The 17,025-nt window shown below is 37.7% G+C and overlaps 2 protein-coding genes across 3 annotated transcripts in view; both read right to left on the reverse strand.

Annotated features, from left to right (window-relative positions):
• Positions 1 to 3,108: 3,108 nt before the first annotated feature.
• On the reverse strand, positions 3,109 to 16,520 carry LOC139964166 (uncharacterized). 2 transcript variants are annotated; one of them, XM_071965543.1, is made up of 4 exons: positions 13,946 to 16,520; positions 13,270 to 13,388; positions 12,087 to 12,207; positions 3,109 to 3,795 (listed from the first exon to the last, which is right to left on the reverse strand). In XM_071965543.1, exon 1 carries the CDS (start codon positions 16,507 to 16,509, stop codon positions 14,677 to 14,679), a length of 1,833 nt encoding a protein of 610 aa, XP_071821644.1. In that variant the 5' UTR covers positions 16,510 to 16,520; the 3' UTR covers positions 3,109 to 3,795; positions 12,087 to 12,207; positions 13,270 to 13,388; positions 13,946 to 14,676. The 2 variants fall into 2 exon arrangements, with proteins under 2 accessions (XP_071821644.1, XP_071821643.1); XM_071965542.1 differs by lacking the exon at positions 13,270 to 13,388.
• The window catches only part of LOC139964169 (uncharacterized), a 33,519-nt gene continuing 30,196 nt past the window's right edge, over positions 13,703 to 17,025 (reverse strand). Inside the window, exon 11 of the transcript XR_011791892.1 lies at positions 13,703 to 13,762. The gene's annotated coding sequence lies outside the window, so the exon portion shown is untranslated. The remainder of the gene's footprint in view (positions 13,763 to 17,025) is intronic.

Below are 17,025 nucleotides of genomic sequence, written 5' to 3' on the forward strand. Positions count from 1 at the left end.
TACGTGTTGAGTTATCCTGTTTACAAGTACAGCATTTTGAACATCACCCTCCGTTCCATTTTGAAGAAAAAAATAGCATTATTTCTCAACAGTTGCTGTTAGCAAGGGCGTAGGAACTGGGGGGCTGGGCTGGATCTAACTGCGCCAAAGTTCAATACAGGGGAACTTGAAATGCAGCTATTGGTCAAGACAAATTGGTGGGGACACGGTATATCATGTCCCCACTACTGAAAAAGTTGATGGGGACGCGTCCCGCTGTCCGCACCAGGATCTGCGCCCATGGTTTGAAGGCTGTTCATCCTGGAACGCCATTTTCATGCTCACTTATATGATGTGATATCTGCTGTTTGCTTAACAAATTCGAATAATTGAAATGAGACTGAAATAAATAACTTTGATTTGTTTATTGTGCAATTCCCCACATTCTTTTCATTTCGAAAGACGCAGTTTCAAGTTCAGTACACTGAAGGTTTCGATTCTCTATCTGCCTTCAGTTTAGGTAAGATCTTGGGATATTCATCCCTAGATATCGCTGGATATTGCTAGAAATCCATACAGCACAGTGTTCTTGGGATTTTTCGGGCCTGATCTTGGGAAATTGCAAAATCGGGAGTGGTTACATTCCATTTAGATCAGTGCACGTATGGCAAGCCGTTTTAACATTTACCTCGCAATTCGACTTAAGTCGAATACATTTCACTTAAGTGGAGTTGAATATCACTTAAGCAGAATACTATTTAACTTACGTGGAATTCTATTTCACTTAAGTGGAATACCATTCCACTTAAGCTTAATTGTATTTTACTTAAGCTGAATTCATCAACTTGTCACTGCATCTTACTTAAGCTAAATCTATTTCACTTAAGGGGATTGTATTTCACTTAAGTGGAAATGCATTTCACTTAAGTGGAATTGTATTTCACTTAAGTGGAAATGCATATCACTTAAGTGCAATTGTATTCAACTTAAGTGAAATAGATGGGCTGTTTAGCTTAAGTGAAATGTTATTCCACTTAAGTGAAATACAATTCCACTTAAGTGGAATGCATTTCCACTAAAGTGTAATACAATTCCACTTAAGTGGGAGGCATATCCACTTAAGTGATATAGAAATTTCCATTTCCACTTAAGAGAAATGGAATTCTACTTAAGGGATATTGAATTCCACTTAAGTGGAATACATTTTACTTAAGTGGAATAACATTTCACTTAAGTAGAATGTATTCCACTTAAGTGAAATGTATTCGACTTAAGTCTAATTGCGAGGTAAATGTTAAAAGGGCTTGCCATATGCACGACCTCTAGCATCACTAATACACAGCCCGATCACTAGACTCGTTATCTATCGATGAAGTGGTGTGTTGCCGGATTTTGTCAAGGTTTTGGTACTACGGGCGAAGGTTATTGTTTAAGTTTTGTAACCCATCGGGAAGCGAGAAGAGGGGTGGGGCGTAGGGGTTGTGGGTGGTGGGGCATTTTCACGCAGATTGGAACAATCTCAAGAAGTGATAGGTGCGTCCGCCTGCCCCCCCCCCCCCACGCACTACATGATATTCACAGGAGATGTGCTCAATTCTCCAATCACATGTGGAATTTATTTTTAGATTCATTGTATGAGTTACGGTACGAGGTTTAGGGTAACAATTAGCATTCAGGTGGGAGTATAACATTTTATCTCTGGATGGCAGTGTTGTATCGAAGGACATATGTCTAGTGCAGTTCGCATATAGATCCTGGTCTAATACCGAAATGCATCATGTTCCTGACGACTCGGTCGAGACCAGCCACAGTCGGTTTCATAGCACAATTGTACAATTGTTTATATATATATATATATATATATATATATATATGTATGTATATATGTATGTGTGTGTGTGTGCATGTGTGTGTGCGTGTGTGTGTGTGTGTGGGTGTGTGTGCGTGCGTGCGTGCGTATATATATATATATATATATATATATATATATATATGTATATATATATATATATATATATATATATATATATATATTAGTGAGAGAGGAAATATGAAAACGTCAAAATGGAGTTGTCGGTGTAAGGGGTAGGGTGAGGCGCACACCCCTTCCAAAATCATTGATCCGTCACTGGCTACCCTATGTGTATAATAGGGATCAGCCCTGTAATTATATCACTGTTCTTTTTTCTCTTCTCAGTTGCTTGCCCTTTTTTCTACTTCCTCCTTTTCTCCATTTCCTCTATTTCTTCTTTTTCTTTTCCCTTCCTTCCTCCCCTTCTTTCCCCTCTTTTTCCCTTTTTTCTTCTCTCTTTTTTTCTCGCCTCTATTTCTTACCTGGGGGGCGCACGCCCCCAACCCCCCCTGGATACGCGCACCCCCAACACCCCCCTGGATACGTGCCTGATCAAGGTGGTCAGAATTTGACCCTAAGTGACCTTTTTGACCTCTTCATAGAACATTCAGTTCTTGTACATTTCTGAGCATGAGGATAATCGCAGCTTTGATTTTGATGTCGACAAGGATTTCAGGCTTTTGGCAGCTGATGACTCCAATTTACATTTGACCTCTTAACAGAACTGCTCAAAGTGTAATGCTCAGTGAGGGGGACCTACCACCTAATTATGACATTTTACCGATGCTACAGATATTCACTAAACCAGACTACAAGGTTTATGTATTTTGGTCGCTGATGACCTCAATTGACATAACTTCATAATTTCCATCTGTAAGTATGAGAAAATTTTCAACATGATACCCTTAAGAAGGGCACTTTTGAAAACATGCAAGAGAGAATAAAAAACCCAGTATTTTTAGGTGCAGGGCAGAGATGGTCTTATGGTATTGCAGAAGTATTCAAGACTATGCATGAAATAAAGATAGATTTCCCCAGAAAAAAATTCTGCCAAACTATTCCTTAAAATTTAGGACAGCAGTTTTTTCAAGAGTTTTTAGTAGCTTCCATAACAGTGTTCTCTATTATATCTCTGGCTATTTCAAGGAAAAATACTGCATATCTTAGTGCTTCAATATTTACACGCATGGTGATACAAAAAAAAGAAGTAGAAAAGCTAACATATATATACATATATATATATATATATATATATATATATATATATATATATATATATATATATATATATATATATATATATATATATATATATATATAAATATTTACATATATATATGTACATGCAGATAGGGAATACTCTATTCGATTAAGCCCAAAAGGGTTTCTTAGTTGACTACCATTCACATATTTTACTTATTTGTACTTTTATTGTCTTGTTCACCTTGTAATACTATGTGATGAAACAAATAATAATAATAAATATATCTTTTAAGAAGCTGCAACATCGCTCAAAAAGTTTGTGATGCTGAAAGTTTGAGACCGGCAGGTCTTTCTGGTAGCTGGATCGAATCACTTTCCGATTCTTCTTCAACTTTAGTCCTATTTCTAATCCCTTTGGGGGAAACTTCCATCAGCTTGTCATTTTGGATTGATGAAGCGTTCGGCACGTCGATACCAGAATTGGAACAAACTTTTCTGTCTTCTTCTGCCTTCAGGAGGTTATCGTCTGGTAAGCCTTTCCTGATCTGGTAAGAGTTAGACTGTACTTAACTCGGAGGTGAGATGGAGGTTTTCATGTCCATAATGAGACTAGAGTAGGGATCTGAATCGGCTACAGGGGCTTGGGATTCCAATTTATTGTCTCTGTCTGATGTTTTGTCATCTTCCCAAGTCTCTTCCAAAATTTAAGTCTTCTGGAGGTCTCTCGGGGAGCTGTTCCATGGTGGACACCATAGGTGGTTCTGTCCATAAAAGAGTATGAAAGAAAATTACTAGATAGGAATACACAAGCCATGTAGACGTAAGAACTCTGCATAAAGTGTAGATCATGCATGTTACATTTGAAGACTCGAATGAGTCAACGATAGCCAATAATTTTAAGGGCAAAAACGGATTGCTTTGGGTGATAGGAGGGGGTGGGGGATTAACACTTTCTTGGTGGGAGGGAGTCAGAGCCACAGACAGAGATCTAAGAACATTTAATGATTTCCCTAACTTATGTAATGTCAGAAATGTCAATTTTTTATTTTTTTATTTATAACCCATCTACTAGTGAAATGTCTAGTATTGTTGTATCAACTACAGTAGTTACAGAATATTATTATAAAATGTAAAAAAAAATGTAAAAGTTTTTGATTGCAATAGATTTACAAGCTATATTACAATGAAAAGACATGAAGGAAAAATTCATAAAAAAGATGACTTTAGAAACAAAGTTTAACAAACCTCAGTGAATTTGTTGTGAACGGTTGAAAAACAGCGCTATCAGACCAGACTGGAATTTTTATGCCACTTTTAATTTGTAAGGAAACGACCCATTAATTTGCCGAGGTTCATCAGTTTAGAGTGACAAGACTATTTAGTCTAATACTTTAACCATTTAGCTGAGTTCCTCAGATCCAGCACAAAATCACAAAAAGATATTTACCTGTCTCAAATGACATGTTTACAGTGGTAGTACAAATTTGTCAACTTTTGGATGGATGGTGTTTAATTTTCTTTCAATGGGTGCAAGGGTGTTGTTGTTTTAATATCAAGTTAAAGGAACATGCTTTGGTTGAGTGAGAATTTATGTAAAGCAATGGGTTAACAAAACTTAACATTAACATTAAAGCCTGTTCTAGAAGAGCTGATAACATCATCAAGTTAGCCATTAAAGGAACATATCGGAGGTTTAGCATATTTTAACAGTGAATAGCTTGGAACTGGTTCAGCAGTGTGTGAGTGTAAAATCTCAAATTAACCTTGTTAAAGTTAAAGTTAAAGTTGAAGGTTTACAATCTTGTATGAGGCTAATGCCTCCTCACATGACTTTACAACTTAACCCCTGGTCATTGGTAACTTGTCACACCCACACACCAAAGTGTGCACAATTCAATCAATCTCTCCTGGGGCACCACAGTGCACCACAACCACGTGTCCCCCGGGGGACTTCCCATAGGGTGCAGCCACAAACCGGCGCACGCAACTATATTTTTACAAGTTACCTCGCAGGTCCCCATTTATACACCTGGGTGAAGAGAGGCAATGGAGATAAAGCGCCTTGCCCAAGGACACAACGCAATGATCTGGCCAGGGCTTGAACCTGTAATCCTTAGATCACAAGTCCACTGCCTTAACCACTTGACCACAACGCACTCCTGGTTCTGTTGTTCTGGTGGACTACGACATTATTGTGTCTAAAATTCAGCCTACATTTTTCATTTAGGTAGATACTGAAGAAGTGACGGATATGAAGTCATACTGTCGAGGAAGGAAACATTTCTTTTACAATTTTATTAATTCTCATTCTCATTTCATTATCTGACAATAACACGGATGGAGAAATGTACTACATCTCAAACCTGCACATAATAAGAAAGCAAAGCCAGAATATTAAACTGGAGGGTGGAGTGGACGCAATAAGTAAGTGTTTACTATTTTGAATACATGTGCTGAAAGTTTCTCCATTTTTTTTATCATTATATTGATGATAACACTAGAGTTTCTGTTAATGGAAAAAAAAATGCCCAGTATCTTTGCACTTGTGTAGCAAGTCAGTCAATTTCATAGCAAGATTCGCTCGGGTAAATGGAGCAACAGAGTTCGGAGTGGGTTTAGTGGTACTGGATATGTGTTTTGGTGGGGTTACAGACAAAATCTAAGAGATGGGGAATCTAGGTCCCACCCCTGGCTGCATCCAAACAGCAAAATACTAAGTAACTAGGTGTTAATTTACACATAAATAACAGGTCTTTAATTGACATGGAGAACAACACACAATAACTGCAATGTTCCTAAATATTCCACTAAAACCCGCCCCCCCCTCTCCCATCCTCCCAGAACAATTCTCTCCTAGTCTCATTACGTGTATGGTTTCCAGAAAGATCTGGCCTGACCCGGCGTTAATTTTGTTACAACCTTTTTCAAGATTTTCCTCTAAATATATTTATATTTATATCTCTGGGATTATAGGAAAAGATTATCACTGCACAGAACAAAGCCTTATTTGTCAAAACAAACGTGACACAATGCACATACAATTTAAGGGAAACCCCCCCTCCCCCCCAAAAAAATGCACAGTAGCATATGGCAAAACTTATGGCAGGTATAATATTGTTTCCAATACACTAGTAACTGCACAGCTACTTTGATGATGGGTAAAAAGAGCAATTTGCTTTGCGTGAATACTTATTCAGTTCTAGGAAAAAAGGAAAAAGCTTGTTATCCTTACAATATTCACCCCCAAAAAAAATACTTTACACTAAATCTGAGGACGAAGTAAATAAACTTGATGTATTCTTTATGTCACAGCAGATACAAGTCCCTATTGTATTGCCTTATGCATCACTTGAGTGACTCTGAATGGCCAAAGCTAGATTGAACCTGCCTTGAAGGTAGTGGCTTTATCCCTTTGTGTCCTGTATATTTGTCTTGTTTGTGTCTTGTTTTGTGTTATGTATTGTTTTGAGCAGTACATGCAGGGACGTCGCTAGAGGGGGGGTATGGGGGGGGTGTCTCACCCCCCCAATCTTGGTAAAACTGACGATAGTTGGAAAATTTCAGTGCCACAGTCGGAATTTCCGACTGTCGCACTCTAAATTTTCCAACTGTCGCACTCTAATTTTCCGACTGTCGCACTCTCATTTTCACATATTCTTGTAATTTTTGATTGACCTAAAATTTTTGGTCAAAATTGACCTTTGATCAGTGATATTTACCACGTTTTCCTTGTCACGTTGAGAAATTGTATCTCGCGATCCTTATACTCCACCATACAAAACTTTGTATGATTTTGAATACTTAAAAAAAAAAAAATTCTAATAGAACTACTGTACAAAGTTCGCCAGCTTCAATTCGGTTAATTCATGTATTAATTTTGCTATTGGCTGGGTTGACCCTGTGCGCTAGCTTCAAGTAAGTTCAGGATATACATTGTATGGTATACGATTAAAACGTGCAATGTTAATCTAGGGCAGGTCCAAGCTATTTGAACTGTGACGTACGGGACATTTCAGAGACTTAAATTTGTCTAAAAGTTGTATAAAATCTATTTTCCAGAAACTTTTTCAGGTTTTCATATTTGTTATTGCTGCTACTTTAAAACAAACTCATGAAGATTTCCTACACTTGCTTTAATTAGGTCCCATCTTAATTAATGTGCAGTGTGACGTACGGGACCAGAGAATTTTGTGTTTTTTTTACTAAAGAGCAAAGCTGAAACCGCTCTGAAATTAGGAGGGCAGTGATCAAGCTGTTATAACTAGTGAATAGCCTAACCTTCCAAGGGCTAAGCTGTAACATATTAGAAAAAAATATGAAGCCATTCCGGTACAGTGGTTACACAAATGAAAATTGTCCTGTGACGTACGGGACATGTGACGTACGGGACAATTTGTCCATATACAAATTGACTATGAAAACTCATATTTTTATTCCTGAATATACCATAACAAGCTGATTTCTACATAAAAACATTAATTTGGATATTCCAGAACAATGTCATTGGTAATTTCATGCCATATTTCCTTCTTTCTGGGATACGGAAAAGAGCAGTGACTGTAATTGTGAGATCATTCCACATAAAACATAGAATGCATAAAGTATAAATCTACTCTACACATACATCAATACTCATAACATCAATTCTAGCTTTTTTAGACTACAAATGATTCAAGATGCAAAGTTTTGGTGCAAAACTGTTTTGGTATGTATACTGTACAACACTGTATCATACTCTCAACTATTGACCCTGAAGTTGAAATATGATCCATCCCATTCAAATATACCAAAATGTCCACAGTAATGCCACGTAATGTCCATCTTTGAAACCAGTACAACAAAGAAAACTCTATAGACCTAATACTTGTTACCAGACCAAATAGTTAGAACATACAATTCTTGCTTTGTTAGACCACAAATGATTCAAGATGCAAAGTTTTGGTGCAAAACTGTTTTGGTATGTACAGTATACTGTACAACACTGTACCTCCCCACTAATGACCCTGAAGTTGAAATATGATCCATCCTATTCAAAATATACCTAAATGTCCACAGTAATGCCACGTAATGTCCATATATGAAACTAGTACAACAAAGAAAACTCTATAGATCTAATACTGGTTACCAGACCAAATAGTCAGAACATCAATTCTTGCTTTGTTAGACCACAAATGATTCAAGGTGCAAAGTTTTGATGCAAAACTGTTTAAAAATTGGTATATACTATACAACACTGTATCATATTGCCCACAAATTACCCTGAAGTTGAAATATGATTCATCCCATTCAAAAATCAAAATACCTGTATACCAAAATGTCCACAGTAATGCCACGTAATGTCCATCTATGAAACTACATAGTACAACAAAGAAAACTCTATAGACCTAATACTGGTTATTGAACAAACTCATGAGTGATTGTCCTATGCAAAATTGGGCGAGCGAAACTCTACACTTATAACTAAAAATCTCAATGTCTACTATCTAAGTTCTGGAAACAAGAACATAGTTGCACATTATCATAATCACACTTCACAATAGGCCTATCAAATTTTGAAATGCAAACTCAACATTCTTGAAGTCGTCCTCATTCAGTGTCAATGTTGAATAGCATTGTAGATGATTCTGTATCCCCCACACGCACAATTGACTTCCCAATAGTCAAAAAACACCTGGGCTGTTGGTGGTCATCAGTCAATAGTTTATTTGGTGCCAAGATGTGCTCTTCAGGCATGCAGGGATTATAAGTTGCAACTACCAGCTTTCAACAAAATAAACTTGTAAGTGTTGGAAGGTTTTCAGTATAGGTCCCCATTGGAGCCCATGCATGTTTATTATGTATAAATACAGGGTTTCCACCACACTGTGTCCCGTACGTCACATTTTGTCCCGTACGTCACATTTTTAAATTTGATAATTAGATTTGCAGTGAATATTATTTAAATTTTTTGGGGATGGATATTGTTGAGCAATGTTCTTAATTAGAACTTTATAGAATATCACAAAAAAAAAAATTGTTCCTCCATATCAAAACTTGAAAAAAGTGCCGAAAATTGTGACGTACGGGACATCAGTATTTGGACACTAGCTAATTAGCATATTTAATTAATGAACCCCCAAACATAATATGTCAAAATTATTGGAAGGAACAGTGTATCATGTCCCACATAACTTATATTCAATAAGTTCATATTGCTGGCAGCGAAATAGGATTCCAAATGTCCCGTACGTCACACTGCAATTCGAATTTATGCAAATTAGCTGGCTGTTATTGTTTGAATAGGGAAAAAAATTCAAAAAAATTATGAAAATCTGAAACTTCAATAATTCAGCTTTAACATGACACCACATTTAGGGTGTTTCAGTAAAGTTTGAAATTTGGCTTCTAGGGATACAATAGCTTGGACCTGCCCTCTACGGAAGCTTAAAAGTGCCATCAATAAGAAAAACTTTGCCCCATAAGTTGACATTTTTCAGTAAATTGTTTAGATAACAAGATAAAATCTTATCAAAATCAGAAAAATGTTGGATTGCTCAGTTGCTTTAACTGAGCAATTGAAAAATTTCTGAAAATGTTTAACTGACAATTACTTATCATAGCCTATCTCATCAATTGGACATTTTTCTGCAAAATGTTTAATTGACAACTTATCATATCTCGTCAACTCAACATTTTTCTGCAAATTGTTCACTTCATTCTGAATGCTCAGTTGGAATGAAGTGCACAATTGAAAGTTTTTCATGTGAGTGATAAATAGCCGCCCCCCCAAGAAAACAATATTAAGCGTGCTAGTAAAAAGCACTGTATTTTTTGGTAATTCACTATGTCGTCGAATATAATTTGTTGCAAAACAATTTCCCCTTTGTTACATTAACATAGCTTTTGTAGTTAGTATTCTATGTAGCCTAGAAGCAGATAACTTTACTCAGTTGCTAACTTGCTTAGCCAGAGTGATTAATAAATTTGTGAAGTGAGGGCCTGTGTACAAATGTATCGAAAAAAATTTCTGCACGTTCGACATGTTAATGTTGACGAGTAGTACGGGGGGGGGGGGGGGGGGGGATGGGTACAAGGCAGCAGTCAGAATTTTCTTCCTCCAAAACCCATCCACTTGGAATTTCAGACACTACAACCCCCAATCATCAGGCCTTAGCTACGTCCCTGAGTACATGGTATGCAATCATTTCAGAGTTGGAGAATATTTCTCACTTGACTCCCAGGGTTTGAAAGGTACAGTTGTACAAGACTGGCTGTGTCCTCTGTGGGCGTGGTGTGTGGTTATTATTGCTGTTGTGGTAAGACCCTGTGAGGGCACTAAGTTGTATTCAGGCTTGTTGAGATGCTTGAAGCTTAGCCTGCGAGGCCAACATTTTACATGCAAAAAAACATATATTATTTATTGTCACCACCTGAGTTAATTTGACCAGTAACCGGTTCTGTGTGGATGTATTGTGGCGCCAGTCTGTACCTGGAGAGCAAGTCAAAGCCCAGTGAAGTAAGTCACATTATTTATCCTTGTTATGTGGGAATGATGTTTCAAGGTATTAGAATTATTTATTCTATTCATTGCTTATTGAAGTGTCACTGTTATTGTGGGGGTTTGTATCCTGACCTAGGTAACTTTGGCTCTAGCCTAGGGGATATGTCAATGATACTTAGTAATATGTGTTACAAGATAATGCAATCAGGGATCACTTTAGAGAGGAGAATTGTGTCTTGGGGTATGGCATGATATTTTACATACATAGATTATGTTCTAGAATAATCCTGGCCATTGAAGCTGCCCTAGGGGTAGAGATAGTATGCATATAGTAAGTGTTGTATTGGAGCAGTTAGTGGGGGCATTATAGAATTGGGAGCCTTGTGATTATTTAGGACTTGGTGGTGGGTTTATGTAATTATTTATGTTATTATGTGTTATGCGTTTTCAATATCCCAAAGGGAAATTCACATCTGCAGGAAGATTCACTGTGGTTAGGGTTCGTCTTACAAATACCCTCGGGATAATTCCAGAGCAATTATTTAGACAAAATACTAGTTAACGTATTTTGTACCCTGCAGTTCTCGACAATCATCAGTGGAGCAAGAGAGACAAGGGGTGCTGGCCTAAAGAGAAAGTGGCCCAAGAGACGGGAGTTGGTGAAACAGTGACAGCGACCTGAAGCTTACCGAACTTTTGGATTGAAATTGTCATTTGAAGACGTGAAAGAGATTTCTAGAATTAATTTCTAGAATTTCCTAATGCTATAATTCTAGTATTCCCTAATTTGTGATTTATATGAAGGGTGTAATTTCATGAAGGGGTCTTTCAGTCGGTAATTGTATCACTATATTTTTCTGCTCTATACACCCACATGTCCGAGTTCTATATGAACGGGTGTTTCAGTCGGTAATTGTAACACTATATTTTACTGTTCTATACACCCACATGTCCGAGTTCTTTTTGGAGTCAAGTACCTACAGTAGCTGTTATCCTCGCCTTAATTAACAAAGTTAGCATCATTCCCGTGTTGATCAGGGGAACAGTGACACTTTAACCTTCGGAAAATTCCACTCTCCTCAACTCTGTTGTACTCCATCGCCTTCGGTAAGACTGAATATTACTAAGTGATATTCCATCACAGTTAGGGATACTTCTTTCTGGGGGTGGGGAGGGCGGGGACAAATAATTTAACAACTGCACTCATTCAATACAAAAACTTGGCATCAATTCCATATAAGTTAGGTAACATTCTCGCTTGTGAACTACCATAAATAGAACATTTTAACCAAATTTAAACCCTGATTTATGCTTGACACTCCTGCTAAACGCGCTTGGGTTTATTTAGCAGCGAAGTAAATCTTTGTACGCAAGACAGACTCATTGGTTAGTTTTGAAATTCATTCCAACTTTCTTCGCACATGACCATATCTGTGACCCACTCGCAAACAATAGTCCTACAACCCATTGTCTCCAGCATACTGCTACCAATAATTTTATACAATGCGAGCATCATATCCATCTTGTACTCTCAACGTACCAAACTCAAAAGGAAGAAACTTGAAAATGTACCTGGCTCTTCCTCCTTCTGTACGGCTTTATGAGATTGAACGACCCTTTGACCTAGCATCTTGATTTCCGCTAACAGTCTCTTCACGGAATCCTCTGATTTTACTACGCTGTCCTTCAACGTCTAAGCAGAAAGAAGATGGATTAATAATCAATCATACAAATATGGATTATTATACAACACCTAATTGTAGTCTGGTCATTTCATTGGTCAATTGCTCGTTGATTGCATGCAAAATCCGCTCTATTCCACTCTATGAAATAGAACCATGAGTTATAATTTTTTGGTAGCACTTTTTCAATGGTAAGAGAGCAGAGAAACCTGTCTGTTCAAAACAATCGGTTACATGAGTGCATTTTACCCATCTTAATATAATATGTTGTATAAAACAAATAATGAATGGTTTCCATTCGTGCAATAGTGCAAATATTTCATTCGTTGAAAGATGTAATTTGTTCCATTCAACTCTGCTGCGCCCCGTTGAATGGAACATTCCATCTTTCAACTCATGTAATATTTGCACTGTTGCACTCATAACCATTCAATATTTGTATAATAATCAATCATGCAAATATGGATTAATAATCAATCACGCAAAGATGGATTAGTAATCAATCACGCAAAGATGCATTAATAATCATCGTTGCTTACAGATTTCTCTTTTGTTATACAACCCACAGGGGAAATGAATTCCACCCCACCAAGATGGGGAATATTTTCACTTTCATTTCCACATTTCATTTCACTTTCACTTTCACTTTCATATTTTCACTTTCACTTTCATTTTCACTCTGTATTCAAAATGAATCTCCAAACTGTAATTATTTCTCACTATTGATGTATATATTCTTGTGTGTGTTTGCGATTAAGATCAATATAAAGATTTTTAGGATTGCTTATTAACATTATTAATTTCAAGTAAAGTCAATTCGATTATTTCATCATTGTAGATGCTACTATTAACTTTTCTTTTTCTATTCTTAAGTTTTTCTTTCTTTTTTCTTTTTGGGGAGTCTCCTACTTTGTTAAGCCTTACAGGCTTTATAGGAGACTTCCCGTCACACTGTAAATTGTGATGAAACAAATAAATATACAAATTAAATGACGTGTTAACTTTTTCCCCATAAGGTCTGTTCATACCACCGTCTCTTATGCTATTGTCGCATTACAGAGCAGACCAACTACTCTCTTTGTTGGGATCTGGGTAGGAGTTGAAATTTAAGCCCCAATGAATGAGCTGGAGCTTGTGGATTAAACACCAAATGTTTCATCCCCTACAGCAGTGGGTAGTTTCACTCAACATTCTATTAAAAAGAAATGTAGTGTAAGCAATGAAACTTGAAATTTTCAACATGTTACATGATGTTGCATGTTAGTCGCAATTTAACCTTGCATCTCATAATATTTAACACTAACATGTTAGGACAGCCCTTGAACAAAGCAATTAAACGTACATTACTCTAATGAAACTATACTCAAATTGACAGTTGAATGATCCATTAATTAATAGTTTTGTCATCTCACCTTCATTCTGCCATGGATTGCTTCATCTTAATCATCTTAATCATCTTAGTCATATTAATTCCTTGCATACCTTGAAGGTAGCCATCTTTATCAATCATACAGTATCTCTCCTGAAACTTGCCTATTAAACTCCCTTGTTATGGGATCTTAGCATCTATTACGATTAAAACAAAAGACAAGATGGCAATCTATGGTACTCATCTCTTTTATGATGGAATGGATCTACAATGAACTTTGACCTTGACCCTAAACAACTGCATAAGTTCTAATTTAAAATTTGTCTCATTATAGTCAACATATTTGTGGTTTAATGACTTTTGAAAGTCTTGCGACTTACTATGAAAATCTTGTCTCTCAATTGCCTTTTGGTCTGTCGTCGATGACACCATGTGCGCACATGGCTAGTCGTTTTCTCCACTCGTACAAGAGCATACAACACATGCATGCCCCTCAAACGCGGGAGAGGAACAAGGGAGGCCAAAAAGGACAAAACAAGTAACAACTCCCCCTTCTTAAAAAAAGAAAACAAAGCGAAGGAATCCAACGAAAGGAAAACAAAACTATTTACAAAAGTCCTTCGGGGAGACCTAGTCCTGGTGCTCCCAAAAACCTTCCTCTAATAACCGTAACAAAGCATGAGAGGAAGCCCCCTTTTTAGTGAGGCAGTCAGCAACTTGAGTCTTTGCTTCGCTCCACTTGAGAGAGGAAATTTGTTTGGAGAGAATGAGCTCTTTGATTCCACTGATCTCAATACGTAAGCGTTTCTCATGGACATGATTCGTTGAATTTATGGTGTCGTAAAGAGAGTGATTGTCAGTAATACACACCAATGGTAATAGCTTTGGGCTTGGATTTCCAAAGAAGAGTTCACAAAATATTGTAGCCAGAAAAATGCCTGTGTCGATTCCATCTGCCATGGCCAAAGCTTCAGCTGAAAGGGTGCTGCGAACAACTCTTCTGATCTTCTTGGATTGCCAAGCAAGTGGTGACATACAGCCATTGTCACCTGTGAGGAAAATAACATATCCTCCCTGGCTCCCACCATCCTGTAGGTTACCCAAGGAAGCATCACTGAAAACAACTAGTTTCAAAGAATCTTTTCTTCCCATGATAGCTCAGTCTTACATTTTCAGAGTGAATTTTACGTATGACTTTGTTAGTTTCCAATAGATCCAACACTTTGGCATTCTTCAGAGTGGAACACAAGGAGGAAACATCAAATAATACATCTGGTCTAGTTTGATTAGCAATCCATAATAGCTGGCCGACTTTTGAGCGTAACTTGTCGGTTTCCTCCGAAGTAAGAGGGAGTTCCTTTTCTCTGGCTCTCTCCTTCCGAATTGGAACAGGTTGAAGTGACTGCGCATACTTGTGTTGATCTAATGTAACATAACAACTTTCAGACTGTAAGTGCAAACCAATGTATTGGAAGGACTCTGCCTCTTCCTGGCCTACACACAAGCGAGCTTTTATCTTATCAATGACATCTCTTTCAAATTTGTCATCTCCTGCCCAAATGAAGTCATCAACATGACTTGCCAAGATCCCTCTTAGTTCTTCAGTGAACCAATAAAACACTGCTGGATCAACAGAAGATACAGCTGCCCCACAGTCCAACATCACTTCTTTGACCTTATTGTACCAGCAAAGGGATGCATCACTCAGTCCATAAACACATTTCTGGAGATGCCAAACTGAATGCTCTACTTTCGCTTCTTTTGGCGGACGAACAAATATGTTTCTGCTAAACTGCGTCCCTTGCAAAAAGGCAGTTTTTATATCCATGGATTTCAGTTTCCATGCTTTCTGGGCAACAATGGAAAAAATAACCCTAAGTGATTCTTTATCACAAGTGGGGGAATCTGTTTTGATGCCACTCCGCTCTAAGTCTTCAAAGCATCTGGCAACTAGACGTGCCTTTTGAACATTCCCCTCAGGAGATTCTTTAATAGTACAAATCCACCTTGTTGAAATGCACCTTTGGCCTACATCTTTAACTTCTTTGTATACTGCAAATTCTTTCCATTTCTGCAACTCTTCCTGCTTGGCCTTGTCAAAAGAGCTTTCTACAATAAGGATGTTTTCAGGATTGTCAGGAGCATTGGCTATTTCTAAATTGCTGACTCTCCCCATATCAATTGATTGTTTCAAACCAGCTGCTGAGTGTGGCTCAAAATACTCAACATTATACCAATTGTTATGTTTTCCTGAGGCCTTTCCTGCACGAGACAAGATCTTTACAACTTTTCTTTCTCCATCACCAGAGGAGAACTTCATGAATTGTCCTATTTGAGGGGTTACTTGCGACATATTTGATCTAAGAGAATGGCTCTGAGGATGTGCATTTTCACGTTGAGGAATAATTTCTTCGTCACTGTCATCATCAGCCTCTACATTGACCTGAGGGGAATTATCATCTTCTCTGACTTTACTGGCAATAAAATTATCCGTTGTGCTATCAACAATTTTTTTAGTGATACCTTCTGCACTGACGTTGGTAGAATCTTTAAATTTTGTTAACCTACACCTGTGTACCCGAACATAAGTTCCACCATGCCTGACAAAAACAACTACCCCATCTTGACCAATGACCACACCAGGTCCCTTCCACTCATTGCTTTCTAATCTCTTGTAATACACTTTATCACCTGTGACAAAGTTATCAAGTGTTCTCACTTGTTTTCGGAGGGCTCTCCGTATTCTTTCTGAAGATTCAGCTGCAATGAATCCCTTTCTTGCAGCATGTAATGCAGTCAAGTGTCTAGTAACATACTCACTTGTTGATGTCCCTTCTAAAGCTGGAAGTCCATCATTTAGAGTGGTAGGCAAGTTGGGGTTGCATCCATAAACCAGCTGATGCGAACTGTAACCATGAACATTTTCCAAGAGAATTTTTCGCATTGACTGACCAAGCTAGGGCAGTTTCTAAATCCATGTTAGGGTCACTGTTGACCTTGTTTAGTATCTCTGTTAATGTTCTGTTATGTCTCTCCATGAGGCCATTACTCCATGGACTCTCTGCTGCAGTAGTCTTAACTGTAATATTAAAGTTTTCTGCCAAGTCATGCATCTCTTGGTTGTTGAATTCTCTGCCATTATCAGTTAGAATGGATTTTGGAGGCCCATGGACACTAATCCAACAATGCAAAAACTTCTTACAAATGGTTGACGATTTCTTGTCAGTTATAAGAGCTGCCGAGCTGTATCTGGTGAACAGATCTATAATGTGCAGGTACCAGAGATTTGGCCGAATTTCATGCAGGTCCATGGCAACCACTTCATTGAAATTGTTAGCCAGAGGCAAACAAACTGCAGGTTTTGGTGGAGCTCTTTTAAACTTGATACACACTTCACAATCTTTGATAACCCCACTAAGTGTGTCATAAACCTTGCTGTCCAAAATGCCAGCCCCTTTTA

Source organism: Apostichopus japonicus, chromosome 22 (genome assembly GCF_037975245.1).
Source record: "Apostichopus japonicus isolate 1M-3 chromosome 22, ASM3797524v1, whole genome shotgun sequence".
Classification (NCBI taxonomy): Eukaryota; Metazoa; Echinodermata; class Holothuroidea; order Aspidochirotida; family Stichopodidae; genus Apostichopus; species Apostichopus japonicus.

Coding starts and splice junctions, on each gene's coding strand:
- LOC139964166 (XM_071965542.1), bottom strand. CDS start 16,509: ATGCGAAAAATTCTCTTGGAAAATGTTCATGGTTACAGTTCGCATCAG.